Genomic DNA, 18,848 nt, shown 5'->3' with positions numbered 1-18,848 from the left:
TGCATATTTAAGCTCATAAAGAAACAACTAGCAAATTGTGGCATGTTATGAATAATGACTGACAAAAATAGGATGCAAAGAAGGCATCTTGTAGCTTACAGGACACTGCGCATCTGTGTGCACATCCCTGACCTGCTTTGGCTCATATGGGCGTAATGTCCACATAGAGACAGCATGCTGCAGTGCTGTGTCTGACAACACAATTGTAGATCTTTATATATTGAATTTACAGAGGTTTTGAGAGGAGAGGAAAAGAATAAGAAGAAAGCATCAGGATTTTTTTTTTCCCCGTTCAGACAGAGAGAGAGAGAGGAAGGGAGGGGGAGACGGAGAGTACATCCGCTCTTCACCCAACTTTTTCATGTGTGTGTCATACAGTTTTATTACTGTGGGATAGCTGTCACACACTTTTTAATCAGACAAAGCACACAAAGTAGGATATAAGCACAGCAGTTTGAACAGCTTTTGGCCTGTTAACTGGAGAAAACAGGTGTGCTTAGGTACTTGCCTCAATATAGGTCATGTCTTATCAATCATACAATCGCCCCCTCAACACATTTAACGATCAACTGATGGATTTAACTTTTGAAGTCGTGCCAAAATCACATCGTCTATCATAAAATCCTGTGTTTGGTTCGTTTGCTTTCACATCACAAACGAGACCAAGACCCACCTTTTCAAGTGGACTTCTCTGGTTCTTTGCACCAGAGTTCGAGTTCGATTGACAGCTTTCACACCTGCACAAACAAATTGCACAAACACTCACTGCAGTGTATGTAATGTTAAATGCAAAGCTGACATGGTCAACAACACATGGTCACTTTACTGAAAATAAGCAGACAGAAATGTATGTTGTTGTTTGTTCAACTGAACCTGACAAATCAAGAAATTTAATAACATGGATGCAAAAATCAAACTAAAATCCAATTTTGCACACAACTGCCTCATTAAATGTGAAATATTAAAAGTGATACCTACTATGATTTTTCAAAACCTTTCAGGGGAGACAGACACCCACCCCCAGCTCTGCTATATTATAAATCTCATAGGCTGATATCTCAAAACCTGTGGACATAAATCCAAAACTATCTGCATGTATAGATACCACTCGCAGTATGTGGTGGCATTTTTTCTGTAACATGGGTGAACCTACTCGTAAATGTTGATTTTTCACTATTGTATGGTTTTTTTTCCCCAAAGTGCCACCATAAACTCATTATTGCATTGCCATGAAAACATACAGAATTTATTTATGATTTTAGTGGTCTGGGAATTCAAGCTTACTCTACCAACTGTAAATTTCTTTGAAGAAAAGAGCATCAGCTAAATGCCTAAATGATCAAGTAGCACATCATGAATCATCTACAACAAGACACATGAATATATTGCAAGTGCCATATCGTATCATTAAAAATGTTCCCATAAAATGATGCTGTCTTCCTCTCTGAAGAGAGTAGGCAGCAGGTCTTTAAAAATCAGCTTCCCTTTGACATGGCCACTTCACCACAGAGCTAACACAGCGAGACATGGATTTGTTAGTACAGACATCTAAAGTGTCTTAAAACCAAGTAAAAGACAGAGAGAGGAAGGCCTTTACATTCCCACCCACGTGTTAGATAAAAGGAATAAATACACCGCTGCACTGGCAGTCAGCCATAATGACCCAATTAACAGTCCTCAAACCAAAGAACATCTCTGAAAATAAATTAACACTGAGCAAATGAATATCTTTGTCGTTCTTGCTCTCCTCTACATTTCTCGCTGTTGATCAACCCGATTTCCTCTTGTTCTGTTTCTCTTCTCTTCTCCTCACCTCCATCTCTATTCTCTGTCTCTATCTTACTTGCTCTCTCTCCATTTCAAAAGGACAAATGTTTCCTGCAGTCACTGTAGCACTGCATTGGTATTCTGCTCTCAATTTAGCCAAGAGCCAGGCAGCGGTATCTGCTTCCAGCAACCACACAGCAATCTGACACAGAGCACACAGAGAGAGGGAGAAAAGGCTCCAAGAATTAAAGGAACGGAGAAATATGAGGGAGACGGCAAGAAGGAGAGAGAGACCTACACCGCTGTCCAGCAGTGACATCGTTTGCTGCGCTATCGGGTCCCTAAACAGCAGTAACTCATCCACAAGAAACGGAGGATTTGGCTTCTTCTGAGAGCAAAAGACAAAACAATACAGCTTCTCGAGCTGTTAAAGACTGTTCTAGTCTTTCTACATCAAAACAACTTAAGGGCTTTGATCTAAATCGTGGCTGCATGCTTATTTTATTCTTATTACTTCAGATCTATCAAAAGCAATTCTGCAACAAAAAATCTGAGCAAAATATTTGTTTGGGTTGATTTCTTTTTCAGCGCTGTCAAAGCTTATCTGTGAGTGCCACAAAAATGCAAGACTTCAAATAATTGGCACATAACTGCTGGCAAAGTAGTTATCTACCTTTTGAAGATTCAGTAATTACAAGTCATTTCATCACACGGGACGAGGTCGAAGCAACTGAGTCGATTGATTATTATGGAGAATGCGATGCAATATTAATAGTACATATTATAACAGCAAAAACTGAGATAATGTAGGATGAAGGGCTTCACTCCACCATTACAAATTATCAAGACAGAGCAAGTGATTTCTGATGGCGGGATAGGGAATAAGATAATTCACAAGCAAGGTGTGGAAATGCAGACAGTTTGAAAGAAAGAGAGGAGGGAGATAAGTACAGAGGGAGGAGAGACAGGAGTAGGAAGTGCTGACAGTGGGTAAAGGTGAAAGAGAGATAAGTGGAGTAAGGGAGTGAACTCGGGAGAGGCAGAGAAGGGGGAGGGAGGTGAAGAGAGATGGAAAGCCCAGATAGCCTTGAGAAGATAGGGTAGGAGGCGGGTGAAGGAAATGCTGCGGGATGAAGAGAAACAGAGAGATGGATGAACGTAAAAGAGAGGAAAACCATAGATATGGAAATGGGATGTGTCAGTGAAGGAGGGAGCCAGAGGTGTAAAACAGAACAGAGTTTGACATGAGCTGACAGCACAGGAGCACATCCCATGAGCAAATGAAGGCAAGAGCAGGGTGTATGCCAGAGACAATAGGCTTGGATGGAGAGACAGAAAGAATGAAAGAAAGAAGACAGAGGAAATGAATGACAAAAAAACTGAAGAAAGCCTGTTGAAAAGCAGACCTAAAGTGTGTGATTTTGCATTTGAAATATTCGGTTGAGATATTCAGCACCTTTGATGTTAAGCATTGTTTTTTTTTTAATCCCAGCCACATTCAAAGTAGCACCTGTACCATGTCTAAAACTTGTATGAGTCACATAATCCCTAAGAAAGTGTTATTTTTTCCTGAAAAAAAAAAAAAAAATCTTCCAGGTAAAGAAACTTGACTGTTTTGGACTATTCAAGCAATAAAGGACCGAAAATGGTAAAATTCCTGCCTCAATTTGCCTTTTCAGAAAGCACCCCAGCCCTTCTCCTTCTTAGCCCACATGGGGTCACACCTCAATGATTACACCCTTTGAGAGCACAAAACATGCAACTGCCTCACAAGTCAGTCAGTCAGTCACACTTGTGACTTCACTACAAAAAACTTAACAAAGGTTGTATAATTATACACATCAGAACTGTAGACATCATGTTATTATGCAGAGCCTCTCATAGCACTGACCCCTTAGGCTGGCTTTACACAGTGGAACTTTAATGCAACTTAAGTTGGTGGAAACTTAAGTGAAACTACGTAGAAATTGAGTTGAATGATATAAAGCACTCTGCAATGTCTGAAATTTGCTTAACAATAGCAAAAAACTCAGCTTTGTGAAACTACTTTCACACAACAGCCAATCAAAATGCTGAGAACATGTTAGATGATGACTTCAAACTATGATACGATGATGATCTTTTAGATGCTTCCGAAGGAGATTATTGCTATAGACTTCATACAAGGTTGGTAACGCTGTCAACAAACAAATGTGAGCAAGGCAAACTTCATTTACATTGCAGGTGACCAATGTTACTGCTAGCTAAGTTATAGCTATGCTTTCATGCTCATGGTGAAAATCAGAGCCTTTATCTAAAATACAATCACATCAAGCTACAAATATATAATACTGATGTCAGAAGGTGGCAACGAAGAGCTACTCATATATTCATTCATTCATTCATTTGTTTATTTTCCTCAAATCAAAGGGTGAATGCACATACTGGAGGCTCACTGGATCAAGCTCCTTGAATAGTGGGTAACGATCCATTGCTGTCTCTTTTGAGTAGCCAGTAGGTCGTAATTTTTCCTCCAACAAATGAATAAGCATTAATGCACCAACAGCTCTCCTATTCTCCAGGAGAGCCTATGAAACAAAGTAGCCAGATACAAAGATGCAAAATTGTACCTCAAATGACACTTTGCATGTGATATAATCTAGTGAGAGAACAATAAGTTTCACAGTGTAAAGGCAGCCTTTACTACCTAATGACCAAAAACCCAAGGGCCAAATCTCCAACATTTTATGAACTAGGGTTTCAGAGTAACCAATTAAACAGTAGATATCTTTACCTACAACAGATTAATGTTAGCTGTATCATGTCAAGGAAGAACACAAGAGTAGTGCACAAGAACAATGCAATAAAATCAGGACAGAGCTGGCACAGTATGATGGTTCCTTACCTTCCTTGCAGTACTTTCCCTTGAAGCGGGTGTGGGTGCAGTCACAGTGAACTTCTCCATACTGAATAGAGCAAAATCCTCCATTGAAGCATGGGTTCTGTTTGGTGCAGAGGTACTCCAGGTCACTCTGAATCCCCTGGCTATTTAACAAAGTAGGAGGCATCTCTCCGACCTTGAGATTGGAGATCAAACCCTGGAAAGGCGGCTCGTACTTCACTGTGCTTGATGTCAGAGCAGAGAGGCGCACATCAGGCGGGATCCCACCCACAAACAGGTCACTGACAACAGCCATCTCCTTCCTCTTGGACTTGACCTCAGCCACTTTTGTCTCACCATCTACCATCAGCAGGGTCTCACGGAAGTTGCGGGTAAGCAAGACCATGTGCCAGCGGTCATCATTCACCCGTGTTTCCATGTGCAAAGTGGCCGGCTCGGCACAGTGGATAGCAAAGCGCAGCTGGAGGCGCCCGCCAGCGATCAGCAGCTCCAAGAAGTCACAGTTGCCACCATCATCCAGGTAGAGTACTAAGGCTTTGCTGATGTTGGTCTTGAGACTGAAGCTCAGCTCACCCACTGATCCAGCTTCCCAACGTCCATAACGTGCCCACTGGCCGGGTGCACCGCCAAATTCCAGCATCTTCACTGTAGTGAACAGGCTGAAGAGGGCCAGAGGCCACAGGGGCCAACACAGGAATCTTAACCCCCTCGTCATGCTCAAAGTTCCCAAGTTGCCCCTTCTCTACTCGTTGCCTGAAAGGTCTGAATGAACCACAGAGGTAAAATTTAACTTCACTGTGGTAATTTCAAATGTAAACAACAATTACTATATATCACTTAACTGGGATATAAAGCTCACTGAGTAAAGTAATCCTCAGAGAGGCCCTACTCCAATTTTCCTGACAAATCAGCGTTTTTTTTCCTCTTCTCTCTGATGCTCTAATTCTTGTCCTTATCCTGACTCTCTCCTTCGTCTCTCCATCAGTTGGTGCCTCTGGGACTTGGAGGAAAGGAATGAGGAATAGCGGGAGAGTAAAAGAGGGGAGAATATGATAATTTCAACACAGCCGTTTTCTTCAAAAGCCTATTGGTCTATCCTGGACCGAAAATAGAATCTTCCGTCTCTAGAATCCAGATCTCGGTGCAATTTCCAGGAAATTTGAGCTGCCGCCAAAAGCTCGGGGGTAAAAGTTATCCGATTGTGATCTTTCTTTAAGGGGAGCACAAGCAGAATAAAATGAGTAAAAGAGTGAGGGAGCGTGGAGTAGACGGGTCTCAGAGCTTGCTGGTGTCTGTTGGAGCGCACAATGCATTCATGGTTTCAGCGTAAACCCATTCTTCTCCCAAGACTTACAGACCATGAAGCTTTACTCAGGTATGGGTCCCATCTTTATGGTGACAAGTGGGGATCTGAAAGAAACACACAAAAACAATTATAAGTTACATGAAAAAATATTCCTGTGCATTTCATGTCCGAAATAAATATGAAAATAACTAAAAAAAAATAAAATAAATAACTCATTCTCAGTAAAGTTAATCAGCATTTATTCTGTTGATAGCCTTGGAAGATTTTTTTTTCTTTCTACATGTTATCTAGTTTCTTTTATCTTTCATCTACTTCATCTACTACTCTAGATTGCCTTTGCCTGCAGTTTTAGACACCATGTGCTATATATAAAAATCCCTATGCTCTTTTCAGTTGAAAGCTGACACTTCAAAAAAAAAAAAAAAAAAAAAAAAAAAAAAAGTTTGTCTTAAACCAGGCAATAAATAAGCTTTCTGTGTTTTTGCATGGCTCCTTATTTCCCACAGGGGCCTGGGCAATAAGTTTGTATTCCATCCACTCCCTTTCAGTAATGTCAATTGATATGTCAAGCGATGTATTGAACATAATGGTTTCATATGTACTAAAGAGAGCTGCCATCCATCCAGACTTTTCTGCCAGTTAGTTAAAAAGTACATTGGATAAATCACACATTTCAGTGTGGTGCTCACACACTACGGACATGTATATTCAAACACACACATCATTAAATCAAATGCGATTCAGAGTGGAGTGCTGCAGAGTCAATAGCTATCTGAATAGCAGGTCTTGACCCCGGGGCTCGGCCTAATCCCGAGCCATTATTTCTTGAGTGCGATCTAATTTCCATCAGACAGTCTACAATTAAAGCCAGGCTCGCCACTGCTCATGCCCCCCTGTGCTATCCTGCCTGGCTTCAAAGTGACAACAGTGATGACGCGAGCATACAAGCAGGGGAGGGAGTAGGAGAAATGTAGGAGAAAGTCAGACAAAGAGAGAGAAAAAGAAAAGCTGCATAATCATGATCTCAGAGGGGCAAGGCTTAACGTCAGTGGAGGAAGATGAGGACAGAGGGGACAGACAGAGCTGTGAGAAACAGAGGAGGAAAGAAGACAGGGCTATTTTTCTCTGGTAACGTTCATATTGGCAAGCAAGAGAAAGTAATGCTGTTTTCAGATGGAACTAGTGAGGCTGTACTCTCAAAATTCTAAGCACAGTATACATCATGCTTGGCATTCAAGTGTTTTAGGTTGGGATAAAATTTGCAACTGACAGAAAAAAATACAAAAATACAAAAAACAACAACAACAACAAAAAAAAAAACTACCCACGATTCACAGGCTGTGACATTTTTAAAAACCTCATCATATATCACAACCAGCTGAGCAAACTGAAGAAAATCAAACATCACAATATTTTTGACCACATACCTCAATATCAATATTGCAGCAAAACTGTAGGGATGACTACTGGGGCATGACACAAAATACTGACAAATTTTTAAACCATTAATCATCAGTAATGTGTGTATAATGACTTAGTGGGTGAAGGCAAATAATAGGCAGCTTGAACAGGCTGGTAAGTTCAGAAAATCACATCACTTTAAAACCAGGAAAAGACAACATTTGTGCCATATCATAATATAACAATGTCCAACAAACCTAAGACAATATCTATTTGTTTTATATCACAATATTATATAATATTGATAAATTGCCCAGCCCTGGCACAACTGTCGAATGATATACATATAAACACATTTGATGGCCTCATAGTTAATGATATGGGTAAAACTGTCTGCTTGCTGCTTGATTCTTACTAGGCACATAACCCAGACCATTCCAACAAAATCAAATATCTATGTGTATGTTTTCTAGTCTTAGCTACAGAGGGCTTTGATGGCAAACAGCTCAATCTGCAATCCTACACTGTCAAAAAATGATTAGCATTCTCACTTTTGTGAATATCATCACATTGGTGGTAACAAGGCACAAAGGTAGACTGCAGCAGTGTGTGTCTGTGGCAATTCAATTAGATTTCGATTCGTACAGAACAGATTGCAAACACAAAAGGAAAATAAACACTGGCTTCCTTGCTCTTTTGTTTTCCTCTCTAAATTTCAGCTGGAGATGTGATCTACTGTCTGAGTTTAGTGAACGTCATCCTGCCTGAGGTTTTTGTGTTTCTGACATCAAAAGGAGGACCAAAGCCTTAAGTGTTATTCCCACTCTTTTCACAATCCTATGTGTGTACGTCTTGGCCTAAGAACATGTGACTTACTGTATGTCAGACTGCTGTTAAATGTGAGATGCTGTCAGACAAAATGTCTTCCAATATGCGGCAGGCACAACATGCCTTCAGGAGTGATAAAACCGGGGCTGGTTTATTTTGGTCTCTGAGTGACAGAGCCCAATCTGCATGTTTGCACACGTTCTTCTCTCATTTGCACACACACGTATGCTACTGTAAATTGACAGGCTCGATTCCCTGGATTAATTAACAACAGTTGTGAGAAGAAACACGCATCCTGTTCATACAACAGGCATGCTCACATACACATCTGGATGTGCTGTATATTTGAATGGGCGGTATAATTGTAGTGAATCAAAAAATTTCCACTAATATACTGTATACATATACTGCATCATGAGCAAACAGCCTGCTGTTTTATACACATGTAACCCCCTCCTCAGCAGATCATGACATTGTTCTAATTGCCATTATGAACATCAACAAAAACATGATAAAACCCCTGAACACTTTGGAACCAAAAGAATTGCATTTTGAGAACAATTTGAGAGCTTACACTTGTTTAATCAACCATTCTTTTAATCACATCTGTGTCCCTTATGGGTAAATAGATTTGGAATATTCCCTGGCCAAATTGAATATTCATTGAGTTATTTCTGTATGGCTGGGGACTCTCCACCACTACAGACAGAGCCATTGTTTCCTGCTCCCTTCGCAATGTTGTTTTTATGAATGTTTACTATGTTGAGCTCCAGCGTATCCTCCATGCATTGTATTGCTAGTTATTAGGGGGTATTGGCGGGCTCGCCTGATGGTACTATTAAATCCCAAGGACACTGAGGAAACATAACAAGCCTCAAGAGATAACTGGAGCTCCGAGGGTTGTGCTGCGTGTGTGTGTGTGGTTGTGATTGATTCTAGTTGCGTGTGCAGCTGTCTACATTCAGCAAAGCAACTGTCCTTGTGTGACAGCGCAGTGTTCATCTGGACTCTGTATACTCAGTGCTACTTTGTGTGTGTCTATATTTATGCCTGCATTTGGGATTATGATTTTTGTCACAGTTGTAGTCCACAATGTCTCCTCTACAGAATTTGGCCACAGCATTGTTTTACAAATGACACGTACAATCCAGTTTCAGTCCAGTTTCAATCCAAAAATAACATGTTTGCCATTTTTTTCCCCAACCAATAGCGTGACATCCATCTGCCTCAATTCTTCCCTCAAGAAAAAGGACAGCTTCTCTCTCGCTCACAGTGCTTGGCTGTGCTGCAGCAGAGCTGGGAAACTTGACTAAAAGAGCAATCTGTACCCAGCCTCATACACCCTGACCCGACTTCTTGTCCAAGTGAAGCTCTGCAACCCTCCGGATAGCTGCACGGTCATGTGAGCCACCACCGACCCATTTCCTCTCACATCATCCCACAGGGAATTTTGGCACGATCTTGACAGAAACTGCTGCAACTGTTTAAGAGTCTTTGGCTACATCCACACTGCAGTGGCAACTGTCCCATTTATTAGTTTTATTTTCTCAAAGACTGGATGTTAACGAATCTTAGACAGCAAAAGACCTTGCCTTAGGTTTTTTTTTTCATTAGGGTAGCACAAAATTGTCTATCCTGAAAGCTCTAATTGGAAGTACAACAAAAGAGTGCTGCAGAAATAAGTCCTAAATCCCTGCAATGATTTGGCATATATTTGCACCTCCAGTTCCCTTGTATCGAAGTTAATGGGAGTTTTTGGTTAGACGCCTGAAATAAGGTCTGATTAACAAAAGCCTATGAGATTTTCATGTTTTGTTCCACAACATAAAATACACAAGTAAATACCCCCCTTGTAAAGTTTGAAGCTTTCACACATACTTTAGCTGGTGCTCTACCGCTGCCTCGATCTGTTAGCTGGCTTGTGTAATTGTGTGACTTTGGTGTTTAAAAATGATATTTCAGATTGACCAATGTCTCTCAATAACACAAACTAACTAACAGACTGCAGCAGCAGAAGGGAAGCAATTTCCTTTTCCTGCAAGGTAAAAATATTGATTTTGCCTGTGGAGTTTGGTTAGTTGGGAGAGAGTGAAATTTGGCTTCTTTACCAGCGACATCCTGTCAAAAAAAGCTGTCTGACTACAGAGTAAAGCAGTGAATATATTCCTAATATATCATGTAAGAGGCTACAATATGTTATATTGCTGACCCTGTTTACAGCAGTACGTTGCTTAGCTTTCGTGCTGGTGCTCCTCTCTGCTTCTACAAACACTGACTATCTATAAGGACCTAAAATATCCCCACTTCAAGTACTCCAAACTATCCCTTTAAGCACAATGTAATTCAAATGTTCTGAGAGAAAACTGGACTTCTGCTCTTCCTCTCGGCTCTGTTTTCAGGATTTAGAAAATCTAGCCTGTCAGCCAGTAAGATAGTTGAACGTTGAGTCTAATTCCCAACACATAAGTATTTTACAACCTGAGAATGAGGCTCAACGATCAGCTATCTTTCTCTAGGATCGCTTACCGCACCTTTAATGGTAGGACAAACCTAGAATGCAGTAAGACAGCGACACGTCTCCGTTTTATCCTGTACGCTCTGCATGTGGTACAAGGTAAACGCGAGCACCGCGTCCTCTGAGGCAGTTTACCACGGAGGCAGGGTTGGTTGCAGACTACAGTGGCTCATGCTGGTGTGTCATGCCCCCTGCATGGACACTTTGACATTCACATAAAGGACAGGCTTGGTAAAGCCAGTTATCTCTCAGTCCAGTGACAGCGACGGTCGTGTGGCTGGGAAGAGATGGGGATGCGTCCTTCAGCTGTGTTTGTGATTCGCTCTTAGACACGACAGCAAAGATGGAAGCTCCTCAGGGGATGAGTGTCTTCATTACCAGAGGCTGCCGCTGGTGAAGGATGGTTTAAAATCTACTCCATATGGCGGGTAGATAGATATCACAAAAGAGCATATGTGCCCTTCCCCCTTGTTGTGATTTTAGAATAAAGCTGTAGGATTGATATTGATATTGATATTTGGCCCTGACTGACCTTTAGACAGAGAGATAATATAGACCTCTGACTATGTCAGTGAGGGATCGCACATCAAATGCGCTACAACCACACAAGAGCGATATTTCTTTCTTTATTTATTAATTTATGGACACAGGTCGATCACTGGCCCTTCTGTCAGTCTGCGCTGCCTGACACACATACATTTGTGCAAACATAAATAAATATTTTGTCCATCTTCTGAAATTTGAAAGTTAAAAAGAAAAAGATGATGACACAGGCATCAATTAAATTGGTTTCAACTTCTTCTCACCCTGCCTTCATAAACAAGATTCATAATTGAAGTTATTTGCAAAGAGATTGAGTGAGATTTGCTATTTTGATGATAATGGAGAATTCTGTGTCCGTGCGATTCCAATATTTTTCAAATTGGAAAAAAAAGAACACAGTTTTATCTTTAGTGGCATGTGTTTTTCTTTTACTGTGTTTTGCTGCTAAATAAGCTCTGGCAAAGAAGTTTCATTTATTTTATAATAACCTGAATGGGGGGTGTCCAGAGGCAGTGTTGTGAATAACAAGTGACTGGTGTGAATCCACGAAAGGGGGAAAAAACTGTCAGCAGTTAAAAGACAAGAGTTGTGGCAGCTCCCGTGTTCAGTAAAATTTCATTTGAAGCCGTGTGCATGAGATTGTCATAACAATTATAACAATAATGTCTGTCACTGTCATAACCTGTCATGAATATGAAGGAGTCTTTATGAATGTTTTGAGACTGTTGTCATTCAGTGAATAATGTGGTAACGCTTCAGTTAACAGGTCCCCTAATTTCATCGTAAACAGGTCATAATGACTAACTAACATATTTAAAATTTCTTGGAAATTATCCACAAATTACTTACAAATTTCACGGTAAAGTATGTGATAATTTGCATGTACTGTTTTCATATAGTGGTAAGTAAAGTAAATTATTTCAAATTGTCCTGCTTTATGTGTTAACATCACATTATACTGTCATATGTGGTTGGTTTTCACACTGGGCTTCATGAGAACATTATAACTGTGTCATGAATCTTTTCCCTGACCTCAAGTGAAGTGGTACATTTTGGACTTATCATAAAAATATCATTAAGTTTCATTTCACTGAGAAATACTTTTAAAACATTTGTCACAAATTATTTCCTGGAAATGAACAAAAGTGGTATTACTAGACTTGTCATAAAAATGTCATGAAATGTTACAGGGCCAGTTTGATGTCAAGGTGACTTAGAGAGTTACCTGATGAACACACATTGGTTTGCTAACTTGTTGTCATCTGTAGCTGCTATTAGCCAGTTAGCTTAGTGAACCATGGAGCCAGCTGCTTAATTAACTTACTCAGCCTTGGGGTGCCAAGAACCAAAGTCCGCAAGAGAACCACATTGGTGCTGTATTCCCCTTGACATCAAACTGTCTGCCACCAGTCTCAGAGGCTGTTTTTGCTTGACTGGCTGGAGCTGCATGGTGGGGACCGGGCAAAAGTCAGTCTGTACTGTGCTCGTGCAGCTCTCAACAGAGATTAGAAGGAAGTGAGATATCAAGTATGTCAAAGACATTACCAACAGAGACATCTCAAACACTACCATCTTAACATTAAAAAAGACATAATAAATCAAATGACACTTAGTTGTCTCTGGTTGGACTGGGATATCTCAGTGAACGCGGTCGGCGAGCACAGCCTCCGAGACCAGTGGTGGCCAGTTTGACATCAGGGAACACAGTACAGAGGTGGTTTTCTTGCTGGGTTTGGCTCCTGGCACCCTGGGCTCAGTCTCCTAATAAGGCAGCTAGCTCCATGACTGAGCAAGCTAACTAGCTAACGCTTCTCACAGATAACAGCAGACAGCAGTTAGCCTGCTTTAGCAACAAGTAAGCTAGCTAGCTGTAGTCTGTCTATCAGGTAACTCTGTGAGATAAAACACCTTGGTAATGTACTCCGTCATTATGATTCTCTCATGATGGCTAGTGTCAAAACCAACCGCATATGATGGTATAATGTTACGTTAAAACACAAAGCTAAACATGTTCTTTGAGTTTTCTTATGTCATAACAAGTTGTCATAATAAAAACATTTTTGTCTTAATGTCAAGTTGTCATAACAAAGATATATTGTCTTGGTTAGTTGTTGTAACAAAGTCATAACAGACAGACATCTCAAATAATGTTAACTTTGCCTCAGAAATAACATAATTTACTTAATGACAGCAACCATAAACATTCATAATGATTCCTTCATGTTTATAACAGGTGTCATGACATGGTTATGACAGCATAATGCATGCCCCTTCAAATAAAGTGTTGATCCATGTTTTAATTAATGAATTCTGCTTCTCTACACCTGCGCTTCTTAAGTTTTCTGTATTAAAATGTAAATAAATGATCTGGACACCAATGACCCCACCTTCAAGGGGATTAGTGAGAAAAATAAAGCTTTCAGTGTTTTGAGTAAAAAAGTTTTTAACCTTTTATGTGTTCTTTTTCAACTCATTAAATTAAATAATTGCTAAAACGCTCCCTTCCTGGAATCAGACACTATGACAAATGCTATGATCCATGCATCAAAAACTGACCTTTGCATTGTTTATCACAACTAAGAAACCTGCATTCATATAGACGCACAAATGTTTGGAATATCTTCAGCATCGTATTCGGCGTGTGAGCTCTTCAAGGCACTGCATGCATAATCAAGAAAAGAGTAATGAAAAAAAAAAAAAAAACACTGCTTGTGCCTCATCCAAAAATGATGCAAATGCAAATGCTACAGCGTGGGAAGGTGTGAAAGCAATTCTAGTCGATTCAGATGCTGCAGACCATTCTCTGTCATGAAAATAGGCTTTTTAGTCAATATGATCCTGTTAGCCACAAAATCCTGTGATAGAGTAACAGTGATGCAAATGGAAATGGTCAAGAAGAGGTGTCCTGGTCTAAAAAATGCGTGTTTATCCACATGATAATTGGTAAATTTAAAATGGTGTCCACAGCCCACTGTGCTTTCAATGTTTTGCATTGTCCCTCCACAATGAACGTGACACCCTCTTGTACTAAGTTGCATCTCTGTTAGCTGTAAAAATATAATGTGTTAACGTTCCTGTGCTGTGACATCAACTTCCAAATTATTTGTACACTTACATCTAATAACATTTGGTCACTGAAAGCACTTTACAATACAGCACAGCACATTGTAATAGACTAATAGCGAGTTACTAGAACAGAGTGGACACTGTATTAATCAATTATTAGGTAATTATTGGTTTATAGATATCTGTGAATCAACTTAGAGACTACTTTGCTCATGAGTAGTTCATATGAATCAGCAACTGATAATTAATCATTAATCATTAGTTACAGGGAAATTCATCATAAGTTACATCAAAACAAACCAGAGACAGATACATTTCTCATACAAAAGTCATACATATAGATCAAATATATGTTAAGATTAACATCCATCTCATATTTTTGTGGCGTTAGTGATGTTAGTATCTTGTGGCGTTAGTGGTGTTAGTGATGTTAGTATCTTATGAATAAACAGATAGTATGGGTGTTAGTAAATGTCATGAAGGAAAATGTCAAGAAGCTGTGCAGAAAGGCAAACAAACTGCTGTTACAAAGGGTCTTTATAAAATGTCTCAACACTGAGCAAAACAATAATCAGTCTAGAAATTAATTGTGACTTGTAGAGAAACTGGGAAAAAATAGTTAAAGTTATTGGATGAGAGAGTTATAAAAGGACAATAATTATATTGGATTTTACCTTCACCATTCAAATAACAAAATTCTCTTAATAGATTTAACATGGGTGTTGACGAGCACAACATTATAGTCGAACCACAACATGAAAGATGGACAGAAAAAAGGAATTTAATACTTTACTTTTCACAAAGGCCAGAAGACATAAAGTTTAATTCCGGTCGTTTGAGCAGATGATGAAGACGGACACTTTGAATCGTGCTACGTTAACGCAGCCTCATGTAGGTTAGCATTAGCATGTTTATCAGTTAGCAGAAATGCAAACTGCTTGTCACGTATTCTTGGCTAGACTCACTCAACAGTTCTTGGTGGACAGTTAGCATTAAATGCACAATGTGTATGTTCTGCCACCAGGGGTCGCTTTTTCATTTAATGACAAGGCTGTAAAATGAGATGCAGTTGTAGTTCCGTCTTTAACTGACTGATTGGGAAAACATAAATAAATAAATGATTACGCAAAGACTAACCAAGTGTGAGTTATTCAACTAATTAACAATTCATTCCCATTCTTCACTCGCTCTGGATTATGTACTTATCATTTTGTGCCTGGTTTTGTAAAGGGACCACATTAGCCTGCTGGCCACCAAAATGGCTATTGAATTTTATCTTATGTTTCCTCTTACACTGTTGGTAAACAGTGTAAGAGGAAACAAGGGCAAAAAAACTTAAATCTGTGTTTAAGCTGTAAAGTCTGGGATGAAATTACTTAACTTCAGTTAACATAATTAATTGTTTTCCTGAGAGAAAATGATTTAGAGTAATAATTTCTCCCTGTTTGTCATCTGAGTACTGATCAGAGCCTTCAACACAATGCTGTATCACCGCTTATACTGTACATTTGCACATGAGAGTGAAGTTTCTGTACTTCTACAAGTTCTACAACAACGAGAAATGAAGCCCGCTTCGAGGTGACTGCTGCATAAAGAGGAAGAAGCCTCATTCCTCTAATAAAACATGTTTTCCAGTGGGCCGCTATCCACTGTGCTCCATCATTATTATGATAATCTGTCACGGTACATCAAACAGCTCCTGGCTTATAAATTATAAAGATAATTAATGGAAAATGTTTGTCAGAGTGCACCAGCAGGGCCCTGACGTCCATTGTTTTTAGCCACAGCAGCACCACCAGTGCAAGCCGCACAAGGTGGTAAATATTTACCACCCAATACATTTCATCAGCCAGTCTGACATGCACTTACAATACTCAGTGTACAGGCCAAGGTACTGAGTAAAAGGAAGAAAGTACTTTTGCTCAAGTAATTTACTTAAGTAGCCCACTACTTGCACTTTACATGAGTATTTCCATTTTCTGGAACTTGGTATTTCTACTCCACTACCATTCAGAAAGAAATATTCTACTTTTTACCCCACTGTGATAATGTAATACCTTTAGTCACTAGTTACTTTGCAGATTCTGACTAATGACCTTTGCCTGCTGCAACATTAAAGTGATTTACACATCATGCATCAAGAGTTATAATCCAATATGAATCTGAAATGGGCCACTCTGCATAATAAGGGCTTTAAGTACAGTTTGATGCTAATAGCCTACTTTTGTACTGTTACTTAAGAGAGAGTGCTTATTACTTACATGTTCACTGTAAAAACAGGCAGCTAGAGAGGGACTTCACACCTCTCCACCATGCAGCTAAAGCAGGATGCGGATGTAGGAAGGAGAGAGGACATATTCAGGGCTGAGTCATGGCTAACCAAGCTAACAGCAGTGACTGGTGAGTTATTTTTTTTTAACAAGTAAAGCTATCTTTCCACCAGGAAACTCCATAAACAACCTCAGTACTATATTGCCTGTCTGTCTCTGAGGTGTTTACCAGCTGTATTCACTTGGAGGCTGCTGAGCCCAGTTCCATTTCCTGCAAATGGCAGCTAACAATTACAGTTACCTACTGTAACAACAGGTAAGCTAAAGCTATCTGTCTATCAGGGAAATGACATTGATACTGCAGTCCCTGTTGGTCTTTGAGGTGTTTGTTCTGGTGACCAGCTATAACACTGCTGAGCCAAGTTCTGTTTCCTGTTAATGGCAGCTAACAGCTACCAGTAAAGTCAGTTATTTTAGCAACAATTAAGCTGCTAAAGCTATCTATCCTTCAGCTAACTCTGCAAATAAATCACCAAGACTTGACGCTGAGCAGCTGGAGGACGTCAGAGGGAAAACTGGAAAAATATGGTCCAGTTTCACCGAAATAAGTGAATAAAGTTATAAGGTTGAGCTTTTGTACAGTGAAGTCCCAAGAAACACTCTAGTCCACTCCAGTTATGGGATATATTCTCCTTCCACGCTCTGGCGATGTCATGAGTGAGGAAGTGTTTCATTCCTTCGCAAAGTTAGTTAAGCCCCTGAGAGAAGGATGAGTCATTTTCCAGAAAAAGACAAAGTCTGAAATAGAATTAAAAATACCCGAGAATATCTGCAAAGCAACTTCTTTCATTGTAGCGCCAGATACTGGTGTACAGGTGACATCTAACGCAATAAAACATTAAACATTGATTTTGACTTCATGGAAATTTAAAGTAATATTTTGAATGCAGGACTTTTGCTTGTATTTCTACACTGTGGCATGGCTACTTTAGTAAAACATCTGAGCACTTCTTCCACCTCTGCAAAAATCAGCCTCAACAATAAATTCAATTTATTGCATTCATCTGACAAATTTATGTGGTTTATATGAGTAACTGCAGCATCATTACTCTAAAAGGAAATGATGACATGCAAAAGTCCTAAACCACCTACCAGCATAATCCATACAACGAATAGTTTATTGTATCTTAAATCAAGTATACTCTATGTATTAGTGGCAAATTCATAGTCTGTGCTTTAAATTCTTGAGTAAAATGTCGTTATTAGAGCAGTTTAGAGCTCTACAGTTGTGACCAACACTCTTAGTTATTCTTTGGCACCGGATCGGGATGCGGCAGCATCAGAGGTGATGTTTGAGCTTAGAGAAGTGAGGATGTTGGGAGTTCCTCCTGTGTCCAGTGTCACAGTGTAGAACAGGAGATAATGTCAGCACTGTCGGGATTAATCTGCCTCAGCTAAGGGCAGAGATTAAGGCCATCCATGAAAGTGGGACAACGTGGCATCAGCGCTTAGCGACATGGAACTGAGCCTCACCAGCCTGAACAGCGCCGCCCTGCGTACTCAGAAAAGACGGTGCATCCAGCCTACAACAGGACAGGATGTTATCCTGAGATGGACTGTTATGAGCATAATAAAGAGTATTTCAATCTCTTGTTGAATCCATATACAATGCCTCCTTTAAGTTTTCATGTCTGTCAGCACAAGCTTGGAATAAGCTCTGCGTTAGAGCTGCTGCAAGTCCCAAGTGCTGTAATGTTTTGCTCATAAATTTAGGACATCCTCATGGATAATTAGAAGTGTTTGACTTGTAAATTTTAAATAATGTTATTACAGCCTCCTTAACCCATCGTAACTCAAAACACGGCCTCATATTCAGCAACCTTTATCATCTTCCCTACTGCTGTTTCCAGTGACTCACTAGTACTCACACGCCAAACCCTTTAAATTAGAGTTAATTGCAGTGAGAATCATAAACAAGACACGTGCATATTAAGAGCGGTTAATGACTACAGAACTAGCTGATAATTTGCGCATAATAAACACTTTTACTGCTCACGCTGACTGAGGAGACACGCCTTCATTACACTCTCACATGTCGAGATAGCCACAGTCTTTGCATTGATGCTGCTAGAGAGCACCTGAAAATCAACCGGTTAATTGCAGAGCCAGCTGAGGCTAAATCGGTAGCGACTGTCATTAGTGGAGCCGAGCCGCGTCTCAAAGAGTGGGAGTGACACGTTTATTAGTTCTTGCTGACAAATTGGGATCAGG

At 40.0% G+C, this 18,848-nt stretch overlaps 1 protein-coding gene across 6 annotated transcripts in view; it reads right to left on the bottom strand.

The window, feature by feature from the left end:
• Positions 1-18,848, bottom strand: part of nrxn2b (neurexin 2b) — an 884,227-nt gene that overhangs the window by 769,966 nt on the left and 95,413 nt on the right. For all 6 annotated transcript variants that reach the window (XM_084712252.1, XM_084712251.1, XM_084712247.1 and 3 more), the window contains exon 2: positions 4,652-6,058. In XM_084712252.1, coding sequence (XP_084568378.1) covers positions 4,652-5,363 — 712 coding nt within the window. In that variant the 5' untranslated portion in view covers positions 5,364-6,058. The remainder of the gene's footprint in view (positions 1-4,651; positions 6,059-18,848) is intronic.

The sequence above is a fragment of the Lutjanus erythropterus genome, chromosome 23 (genome assembly GCF_056507025.1).
Source record: "Lutjanus erythropterus isolate fLutEry1 chromosome 23, fLutEry1.hap2, whole genome shotgun sequence".
NCBI lineage: Eukaryota > Metazoa > Chordata > Actinopteri > Lutjaniformes > Lutjanidae > Lutjanus > Lutjanus erythropterus.
The sequence above is the reverse complement of the archived record's forward strand: the minus strand, read 5'-3'. Positions and strand labels throughout refer to the sequence as shown.